Source organism: Macrobrachium rosenbergii, chromosome 44 (genome assembly GCF_040412425.1).
Source record: "Macrobrachium rosenbergii isolate ZJJX-2024 chromosome 44, ASM4041242v1, whole genome shotgun sequence".
Lineage (NCBI taxonomy): Eukaryota > Metazoa > Arthropoda > Malacostraca > Decapoda > Palaemonidae > Macrobrachium > Macrobrachium rosenbergii.
The window spans coordinates 21268004-21280503 of NC_089784.1; the positions used below are offsets into that span (position 1 = coordinate 21268004).

General features: G+C 30.3%; 1 protein-coding gene across 2 annotated transcripts in view; it reads left to right on the forward strand.

Moving 5' to 3' along the window:
• LOC136829392 (lachesin-like) overlaps positions 1 to 12500 on the forward strand; it is a 144750-nt gene that overhangs the window by 38533 nt on the left and 93717 nt on the right. For both annotated transcript variants that reach the window (XM_067087885.1, XM_067087884.1), the window contains exon 2: positions 4936 to 5112. In XM_067087885.1, coding sequence (XP_066943986.1) covers positions 4936 to 5112 — 177 coding nt within the window. The remainder of the gene's footprint in view (positions 1 to 4935; positions 5113 to 12500) is intronic.

The window sequence follows — 12500 nt, forward strand, 5'->3', positions numbered from 1 at the left end:
TACTGACTTCTTTCTGTTGGAGTTGAGGATCACAGACTCGTTATTTTTATAGCTGTGGATGCGTCAAACTCATATTAAACAGATATTTTAGTGCGGGACTTTGTTAATTTTCGGGTGTGAGTATCAAAGCGCTGTATATGATGCTAAATCTTAATCTTTTTTTAATAAGATTATTAAACATCTCTGAATGAAATTAAATATGCTTCATTCTCTTTATCAAGAAACAATCCATCCTCGCTCTGTATATGTTTTACCTCTATAATTTAATCATATTTATAATTGTCTTTAGAGATTATGATAGTTGTACATATTATCAAAGAGGCCAGTCTTTAGTAAATTTTGCTGAACCCAAATTTTGCAATTTTTTCAAGTATGCGACGAGAGCGTGGGTATTCTGAATAAAAACAATATAATTTCACTGTCTTTCTAATTCAAGAAAGTTAGTAAAACCATAAAATGATTATTGGAATACTGAGGTTCATTAGTGAAATGGTTTCATGCCAAAAACTATTAAGAATTAGAAATGTTAGTAGAATCCCAAGATTTAGATCTAGAATTATGTCCTAAAAGATATTTGTTCGATATAAAAGCCCTTTTCGTTTTTTTTTTACCAGAATCATTTTTCATTGGTAATAAACTAGCAGCAGAAATTGCTGTAATAACTATCAACGTAATGGGTACATTTTATTTAATTACAGTTTCATTAATCTATGTTCATTATAAAATGCTACATTTTTTCATTCAAATAGCTAATATGATTTCATTTCAAGTTTGCCATCTATTAAAAATTTATTGTGTAGGTTAGATACATAGTTTATGTAAATTAGGTTGCCAAATTATCAATCTTCAGGCTTGGAATTATTCCGAATGATACATTGATATGTAATATGCAAAGATCTGCATGATACTGCATTTGCTGTACAAAAAGTCTCGTTTGTACCTCTGGTGTCTTGTCTAAGGAGAAGGGCATATTATCCGAGGCTTATAGAAATTAAAAAATTAACAGCTTGATGTTATATCTATCTATCTATATATGCACACAAACACACACATATATATATAGTTTATATATATATATATATATATATATATATATATATATATATATATATATATATATATATATATATATATATATATATATATATGTACACACACAAAAAAAGTCATAGCAAAATAATATCCGAACACCCCCTTTAAACGAATAAAAATCAGAACGATGTTGTAAAAACGGAAAATAATAGGCAATGTTTTTGTTTTATTACCTTTTATTCAATATTTTGATATTTCCCATTATTTTTAAATACTATCGTGCACAAAAGTCCGTTCCCTTAGCCACCCAGACAGTGAACACGAATCCGGTGACTATGAAGCACCGAAGCAGTTGACCAAGTAATTAACGGAAGACCCAACAGACGTCGCACCGTAAGGGCATATGGGAACAGGAAGAGGAGTGGGAAGTAGGTATTTTTCTTGAGCATGAGTCAAGTCCCTACATTCTAATATTATTAAGAAAGTGATCGGAAAGTTTTTGTTGTTGATGATATTGGGTTTGAGTGTAAAATGTGCAGTTAAGGAAATATGCGAAACAAATCTGAGAGTAAAAGTGCTGAGGAAGCCAGTATTCATGAATTGGTATTTCCTGTAGATTATCGTATCTTATCAACAGACATGCCTGACCACAAGATCGCTACAAAACATTTCAGCATCAGTGTTTATAGTTGCTACGATATGTTTCATAGTCACCGGGTTCGTGTTCACTTTCTGGATGGCTAAGGGAACGGACTTTTGTGCACGGCACTACTTAAAAATAATGGCGAAATGTCAAAAATTGAATAAAAGGTAATAAAACAAAAACTTTGCCTGTTATTTTCCGTTTTTGTAACATTGTTCTGATTTTTGTTCATTTAAGGGGGTGTTCAGTTTTTGGTCGGTGACTGTATGTATATATATATATATATATATATATATATATATATATATATATATATATATATATATATATATATATATATACACTGTATATATGTATATGTATAAATAAATAAAAATATTTTTCAGGTAAACATTGTTGGTAATATTTATAAAGTTAAATATAACCAGTAACTGTAGAGATAACAGAATTATGTACCCGCTTATGTTTATCGAATTATCCGATTCAAAAACAATTTTCAAACCAATAATATTGTAACGGGTAACAACTATACATTAAGTTTCCTAAGAGGCCAGAGAGTGGAAGCTTATGCAAAATTCATTATGTTTTTACCTCCTCTGATATTGTGCCTATAAACACGCATTCTTATCGACAAGGTAACTTTAAGTGTCCAGATTTCAATGATTTATTCAGGTTGAGTAATAATCATGAGACACGTGTGCCTGGGGTTTTCCTTCGCAATATTATAGTAAAATTCTGTAGTTAAATTAAAAAACTGTAAAAAAGACATTTTCAACGTTCAAGATCCGTATAATACTAAAATACTACAATCCCCATAGTGGATTAGGGCCGTCAGTGCACCTCACGCGGTGAACTGTAGGCATTGCTAAATTGTGTTTGCATCGTCCCTTCGTCCCCTAGCTGTACCCACTTTTCGGCCTTTTAATTACTTCCTTTCCCACTTCCTTTCGTCAATATTGCTGTCCAACCACTCCAACTCTCTCTTGCCACTGTCTTAAGCGCTGAAGGGCCGAAAGTTCCCCTTCAGCGCTTGGCATGAAAGTCAAAAGCTCACAAATAAATATATAACTAAAAAAAGGGGCATTGGATTATAGTCTGGATACATATCTGTATCCTGATCCTTGTAAAACCTCATTTCTACCATTGCCATGGGGGAGCCTACCACAATATTTAATCTGAATTCTTAAATTAATTTTGAAATACCTTGCATCTGCCATGTAAAAGACAAACAAGTAAAAAGTCAGACAGTAATATATATGGATATATATATATATATATATATATATATATATATATATATATATATATATATATATATATATATATATATATATATAAAACCTCTTCAAATTTCGTTCAACATAACAAAAAACCAAAAACCGATGATGATATAATGCTAACAATAAAACAGTAGCACAATCCGCCTTACTCTTTTTAAAAAAGATTTCAGAGAAAAAAGTCGAATTAATATCCTCTTATCAGTTACATTTAAATTGCAGTGAAATATATGCAATATCAATTAATAGAAAAATGCACCTATATAATCAAAACTGAAAAAATACAACAACAATTTCTTTTTAATAATTGATCTAATTTCACAAAAGGGTGTCTTTTTTTTTTTTTAATTGGTTTTAGAGATATCACCATGTTTCCAGTTGTTACATGTTATCATTACGAAAAATGTATTGTTAAGGTGGGTAAAATCCAAGCGTTTTCGACTTTGAGTATTGCTAACATATGTTTGGTGTTTCTTGTTGTGTCACCCTATTTGATAGGATTGAACTCGAGGCAAATAGCTTGTTCAGTGGTTCCTTTCACCTCATCAGTACATCCTTCTCTCTCTCTCTCTCTCTCTCTCTCTCTCTCTCTCTCTCTCTCTCTCTCTCTCTCTCTCTCTCTCTCTCTCTCTATATATATATATATATATATATATATATATATATATATATATATATATATATATATATATATATATATATATATATGCTGTGTATATACTGGCCAGTGCTTGAATAGGTGACCAACAAGAAATGCCAGCCTCCTGGGGCATATGTGTTCTTGACCATAGGGCTAGCAGCGACAATCCTTAATACTACATGCAAACTATATGCGTTTGTGCTTTTTTTCACATTCACTTTTTAACAATATGCATTTCACCCTTAAATGAATTGTCGCCAGATCCTCCAAACCTTTGGGTTTCAGAAAGTGTTAATGGGATGAGGCCTCCAGGGGCACATCCTGTCCCATGCACGGTCAAGATTCTTGCGACAGTCTTTTAGCAGTGGTCAGATCCATCGTTGGTGAGCTTTGCACTTATACTCTTAAGCTGGAATAGCAGAAAATGCACCGCGAGATCCGAAACGGAGTTTAAAGCGTTACTTAACCTATTTATTCCATTAATGACCAATATTATTATATGAGGTAGGCTGCTTTACAATATATAAGGTCAACATTTTTTGAATTCTTAAAATTGTTTATTCTAGAAATCCGTTACCGAAATTTTGCATGTACTTCTGTTTATTTATTTATCCATTTATTCATTTTTTCCGATACACGATGGTAACTCAAATGGAAATGGAATACGTACAAAAATTGGGGAGAAAATATGAGTAAATGGAAAACTTTTTCTAAATTTCATTTGTTATCCTGTGCCACTGTGTCCCTGATATTCTGGCGTTCTTTTATTGCTTTTCGCGAAGGGGTTTCAAGTCTAGAATTAATAAATGTTTTTCCATCTATTACTGTATGAAGAGATTGTTTTCATTTGTCCGAGAAATCTATTCAAATTCAAATTTTGATGATTTTCACAGTTAGGGTTACAAATATTTGTATAACAAAATACGAGAACAAGTATATAAATATTTAAATCGACAGTATTCTGTTATTTAAAATCTATGGCACGCGGCTCATTTCAAAATATTTTTGAAGTGATAGAAAAAAGAATACGTTCTTATGTTTATTTTTTGGGGGGTTACAAAAATCCTCAGCGTGATGAGAGCTAGAAAGTTATTCGCCATAAGCTCTTTTCCTCATCACAAAATAATCTAATGAATTACGGCGAATACTAACGAAGATCATACCTGGCTTTTTGAAGTTCACGTCTGCTAATGACTAACCCAACGAATTTGGATTAAGTCGCAAACCTTTAATTAAAGAAAAAAAAAACGAGTACGTGGGATAGGATTAATTCTAGTTTATCTTTCACCGAAGAGAAACATTACTTTCCCAAAGCTAACAGATGTAAATTTTGTTGTTTTCAGCTTTCGTCAACGCCAACGAAGAGACGTACGAATACGAGTATGACCAGCGTAATACTTACGAAGATCATGTCGATGCCCATCACGACGACGACCCACCGATGTTTACAGCCTCTGCTCAGTACTTCTCCGTTGAAGTCAAGGACGATATTACTTTCCCATGCGATGCCAAGAATATTGGTAAGTTCCCTCAGCTTTTGTGTAGTCGATTTTCTATGGGAGAAGGAGTAAGCTAGATTGAAAAATAGTTGACAATTAATATCTGTCACTTACATGAGCAAAGAAATACAATTTGCAGTTTTACAGGGCACCTGATTATCTTTCAACAACTTAGACAAATTTCTCCGAGACCTAAACCTAAAAATGTGCCACTTAATGAGCAAGGAAATACAATATGCAATTTGGCAGGGCCACGCATGGTTACCTTTCAACTGCTCAGACATATTTCTCCACCAAATAAACCTAAAAAATTGATAAAATTGAATAGAAAAATATTTCCAGGACAGTCTCTAGAGAAAGGAATGAATGCACTGAAGCAAAAGTGGAATAAGTAAAACTGTGAAACGTTAACTGGTCTTTGGCAACTACCACAGTTTTTGTTTTGCGTATTCCGATGGAATGAAGTAGGATTAAAAGAGGATTTCTATCACAGAAAGCAATTGGAAGAGTAGATTAAGTTTCGCTCAGTTGCAGTACAGTCTAACGTATGTAATATGCATACGTATATATATGTATATATACATGTGTATGTATATATATACATACATATATATATATATAAACATATATCCTTGTATATATACATTTGTATGTATGTATGTATGTGTGTATATATATTATATAATACTGTATATATATGTGTATATGTGTATATATGTGTGTGTGTGTACTCTTACATGTCTTCATCCTTCGTAAATTCTTAGTCAAAATAAGCTGTAACGAAAGTGGTGGTTATAAAAGATTAACATCAAAGTAACCTCTGACCCATAAACTTTTGTCTCCAAGTCTTCAAACTTCAAAGTATCTTTTTTTTTTTATACCAACACCAATGCCATATCACCATCATCTAACTCGGATCAATCCTTTTTACATAATCTGCGTCGTTCACTTCCTTCTTCACCTTGGCCTTGACTCCTATTGATGCCAGATCTCCTGCATCCCCGCACTGTAATATTTTTAGCAAAGCATATGACGACGCACAACATTTACATACGGTGTCTCGTATCAGTTGTTATAAGGCTGATTCATATAAAGGCATTCCACACCTCATCTATGGGGCATCACTATACTGTAACCGTAAAAAATAAGTAAAAAAAGCCAATTATGTATATTAGCAAAGCTGCATATTTTAAAATACAAAGCTGGGAGCTTTTTAACGTTTGCACGACAGTCCTTGTGAGCTGCGAATGACTGTCGTGGAAACGGTCGAAAGCTCATATTTATAATCATTTTTGTGTTTTGAAAAATACTGCTATGCTCATATATGTAACTGTGGATTTTTACTTATTATTCCATACTTCATTTAACTACCTTTGTTACATGTCGTATTAGGATGAGGATAACACTTGCAATACTCATGAAGAACCACTTATGTACACTGATTTTTTTTGCATGTATACTATATAAAATAAGAGTATTAAAAAATCACTAATGTATGCGTAATCAAAATTTAAGGGAAATTGTTGAATGTGAATTCCATAATTGCTTACATAAGCTAATATATTACCCCGCAACCGTTGCAGATGCCAGTTCATAACCGAATCGGAATTCGTCATATACCTGTATATATATATATATATATATATATATATATATATATATATATATATATATATATATATATATATGTATATAAACTTTTATATATATATAGATATATATATATATATATATATATATATATATATATATATATATATATATATATATATATATATATATATATATATATATATATATATATATATATATAAAAGTCTACATAAAAGCTTTCCTAATTTAACTTACTTGTTTCGTAAACGTAAAACCTTTATATATAATATATATATATATATATATATATATATATATATATATATATATATATATATATATATATATATATATATATATATATATATATATATATATATATATATATATATATATGTCTGTAAACCATTTAGAAAATAATTTAACCTTGAAGTTTAAATTTAACCTTATAAACGGTAAAACACAGCAGCATCAAATTCATAGCAAAAGCTGTATGTATATGAGGATCCTTTTACAGCGGACTACGTGCAGCTGTTTTCAAAGAGTTTATGGACTCGCTCGGATATAAAGGCATAAGTACACGCAAGCATATTTTCCATGTCCGAACAATACATATTTATTATAACAAGCAAAATATAGTCCAAAAGCTATTAACTTTTCGAAGGGAATTACCTCCTTCCTCAGATTATACAACTATTAAACAAAGACCAGGTTAAAAAGAAAAGGCAGACAGTAATAAAAATGGAAATGAATTGACCGTTAAAGTAGCTGCCATTTTATTTTAAAAGAAACAACTTGAACTGAAGGCTATGTTTACCTATATATGCTGTATAGTCATTATGTTAACATAAACCCAGTATGACTAGAAAATCTCACCGTAAAAATTATGACTTACTGATCAATATCAACATTCTGATAATCTTTTTTTTCCAGCGTTATCTCGGAATTACTGTTCTGGTCAGTTTGTGCTCTCCATATTAAAATATAGAATTATTTTTTTTGTCTTGCAGACTTTTTTTCTGCTTTACGCCAACAGACTAATTGCAAGGTATATCATATATAAAGGGTTTTCTAAATATAAGATGTACTATTGATAAAATTATTTTTAATGGTATTGTCAGTTTTAAAGTCACGCATAATACTTGAGACATATGGATATTATTGTTCATGTGTAACTGGTGACGAATGCAGACACAAGTTGTAAAGTTGTGACAACAAATTAACAATTATATCCAAATTAAAAGAAAATTAATGTCTGGTGATAAAACTACTTACAGGAAACTCCGATCTGACTCCTTAAATATTTAGCAACAACGTTTTAATGAAAATAAATGAAAGATATATATATATATATATATATATATTTATATATATATATATATATATATATATATATATATATATATATATATATATATATATATATATATATATATATACATATATATATGTATATATATACATATATATATATATATATGTATATATATACAGTATATATATATATATATATATATATATATATATATATATATATATATATATATATATATATATATATATATATATATATATATATATATATATATATGCAACACGAAAGGAATGCATGCTTGGGAATATCACTAAATCCACGTCGGAAGGTGAGTAAACTACGAAAGTACTTGTTCAAAGTCCCGGTTTTCACTCACCTTCCGACTTATATATTTATATGATATATATATATATATATATATATGTGTGTGTGTGTGTGTGTGTGTGTGCGTGTGTGTGTGAATGTAAGTAAATCTGTGTTTGTAGTCCAAGAATTATGGCGTCTGCCTCTCTACTGGAAAGTTCCTGGGCTTGATTCCCAAAACAAACTTAACTAGTTAATTCTGTGTGTCTGATACTTGGTCGCCTCTCATAGGGCTTAACCAGTGGGAGAATGATTTATGGGTGTATGTATGCATGTATGTGTGTACATACATACATACATATATACACACACATATATGTATGTGTGTGCATGTCTGCGTATCTATGTGCGACTGTTATTTTACAAACCGCATTAGCTACAGAATAATGAGATTGATTGAAAACTAATGTATTTGTAAATTATGTATAGTCATTAGTATTGAACTGAAGTGTACGCTTGTCCACTTAATGGACGCAATCAAATATGAATTGAAACCTCGAATCATGACATTGCAAAGGAATATAAGCACTGAGATATTATTCATTATGCAACGGATATCCATTAGGAGAAATGAGATGTAAGAAAGAATGTGATATAATCGAGTAATTTTACTGAATTTATTCAGTGAATGAGGATACCATCTTATTTGTACAATACAATGGGATTATGAGGAAAAGAGTATTAATATTCATAACTAATGAAGAATTCATTTTCTTTGTGGGGAGATTTGAAATAAAAGCAGGTTATCGAAGACTGAATTTACAAGAGAAATCTTGTCACATTTTTTAAATAGCTGTTTTATTACGAATGGAAAATTTTTTAATCCTGGAGAAAACAATATAATTGTTTTTTTTATCTAGACTAGTCAGCGTTCTCATAAAAATCTGTTTTAATCATGATGAGAACTACCGCTTTAGCATAGCTAGAATTACTTTCTACATTTCTTTTACATCCTTCTCCTCAGACGTTGTATAGGTCCTAATTGGTAAATCTTGAGTTGTGCTCTTTAAGATACAATATATGTCATAACTTTTAACCTAAATTCCACATAGCATGCACTATCACAAAATTATGCATGGATGTGTGATTTTTGCATACTACATAGGAATACATTTTTTTTATTAGGGGAGAAACTTTTGTATATCTACAAAGAGGATGCGCCACTAAGATTTTAATTCCTGATAGAAAGTACATTAAAAGCCTCCTGAACTCATATTGAGGTTCCTGACCGCATGAAGTGTAATTTACGTAAAGTAACGGACACGGAATGCATTGTATTAATGAGTGAGCTAGTATTCCATAACATATTTAACATTGTAGTACATCCATGCTTCTCTCTCTCTCTCTCTCTCTCTCTCTCTCTCTCTCTCTCTCTCTCTCTCTATATATATATATATATATATATATATATATATATATATATATATATATATATATTTATATGCATATATATGTATATGTATATTTACATACATATACAGTATACACACATATATATATAATTTATGTATAAATGAGTGAGCTAGTATTCTATAACATATATAGTATTGCAGTATATTGATGCCTCTCTCTCTCTCTCTCTCTCTCTCTCTCTCTCTCTCTCTCTCTCTCTCTATATATATATATATATATATATATATATATATGTATATATATACATTTATATATACTGTATACATGTATATATGTAGATGTAGATATATATATACATATATAATATATAAATACACACATATATATATCTTTATATATATTGTCACGAAGTGATCAAGTACCTGGTTATTACACAACTATTAAATCCCAAAATTTACCTCACTCCAACCAGATACCTGAAACCTCATAACAATAATATTACAACTGAGCACTCTAAAGGTAACAGTGATCTCTTAAAACTTGCTTATCACTTGAAAAAATCAATCTAATTTTATCACGTTATGAGTGAGGTAATAACTATTAAGCAATAAATATACTGGAGGAGAAAGGGCATCACTCCATCAAACAACTATGATTGTTTCCCTGGTCGTAATTCACTTTAAAAACATGAAGAACAGAACATGTTTATTACTTACCTTGTGCATACACAAATAACCATATTCACTGGTGGTCAAAAATGAAACATTGTGCTTTTAAAACTTTAAATGCAAAAATTTATTTCTAAGTTCAAAAGTTATAATTAGAGTTCACAATCTCAAAAAATTGACTATTACTTGAAAATGACATAAGATTTAATTAATTTGTAAACGAGATTAATTCACAAAACTTTATATTTATCAATAAATTACGCTAACTAAGCAAAATTCAAATTATTACGATTTACTCAAAATTTGAAAAAGAAATCTTAAGAAATGAAATCTACACAAGTATTCAATGTTAAAGTATCAACACATGTAAAGTGCTAACTAAATCAATGTTAAATCACCAACACAAAATTTTGGGTAACACTGTGTAATTATAAACACAAGAACACATAAAAGAAATATAAAGACAAGAACATGTAAAAATGCACAAAAAGTTTATCAACAATAATTTCACTAAGGCAAAATCTGTTTAAAGATTATATCTACCTTTTAAAAAGATTACAACCACCTTTCAAAAAGATCATATTCACCTTTTTACCATGGTAAAAATTAAGTAAATACCACTTTACCTTATACAAGTCTCTGCACACCATTACACAACTCCCTTTTCCTCAGTAAAAACACTTTTACCTCAGGCCTGTTACAATATACTCTCTCTTATATCAGATTCTACCAAGGGAGCATTAAATATTGTTAACAGTTTACAAAACTTATATGTTTGGGAGAGTGACCACAATTTTACACTCTTCTACATGAAGAGGGGATGAGAGAGAGAGAGAGAGAGAGAGAGAGAGAGAGAGAGAGAGAGAGAGAGAGAGAGAGAGAGAGAGAAACCACCCTATTTCTACCAGGTCTCTGTCTGAACTAACTATGTTTTACCAATATCTCCTATGAGGTTAAACCTGGGTTGCCAGTTAGGCATTTGTAGAAAGTGGTTACCCTAGAAGGAACAGGGATAAACTGATTTTCTTCCCTGGGAAAGGAAGGAAAAAACAGATTCTTCTTCTGAAGAGGGAAAAAAGATATGGAAATTATTCCCTGGCTCAGAGAGTTACTAAGGCTGCCTCTTATCCGAATGATTGACAACTTCCTGTTTAAACACTTGTGCAAATACACAGGCCTCTGAACTGGCCATGGCTATCAAACTTATCAACCCATCTCCCTTTTAACTGATAACATAAATGGCTTCTAGGATCTCTCTCACATACAGCACATCCTGTGGTCACCCAGCTGTGTACACAACGTCTACAGGAAGACGCATCTTATCTTATCACACACCCAACCAACCCTTTGTAAGACTTGACTCTTAGCATCTCCCATAAACACTGCTACAGTTATTACAGCCCATATATGACAAACACAAAGGAAAAAATATATAAGCATTGCACGAAAACACACATACTACAAAATCACCGCATTATATTTTACAACGCATTAGAAATATAAAAGAAAAAGCATAAAAAAATACAGAAAACATATTACTTTTATAGAATACACACGCATCATAAGACATATCATTATAATATATATATATATATATATATATATATATATATATATATATATATATATATATATATATATATATATATATATATATATATATATATATATATATATATATATACATATGTATATGTGTGTGGGTATATATATATATATATATATATATATATATATATATATATATATATATATATATATATATATATATATATATATATATATATATATATATATATGTTTCCCGATTGTTTCGTTGATTTGGCATGATTTTATGAATCAAGCATTTTAAGTCATCCCAGCGTATACAAAAATCCAAATAATGAAAGTAAAAGGGTAAATTGACAAGATTATTTAGCAAAAATAAAACACGTTTATAGTTTGCTCCTGAAAATGTTAGCCAAAAGTATCCCATTAGACGTTTATAAATAGGCTTTTTTTTTGCTTAAAGTGAATAAAATTGTCTTTTCACTTATGTTTAATTTACTTCTATTCATACATGTATTGTGAAGCAAAGAATGTTACCTGCCTTTTCGACGGAATGGTGACACTATTAC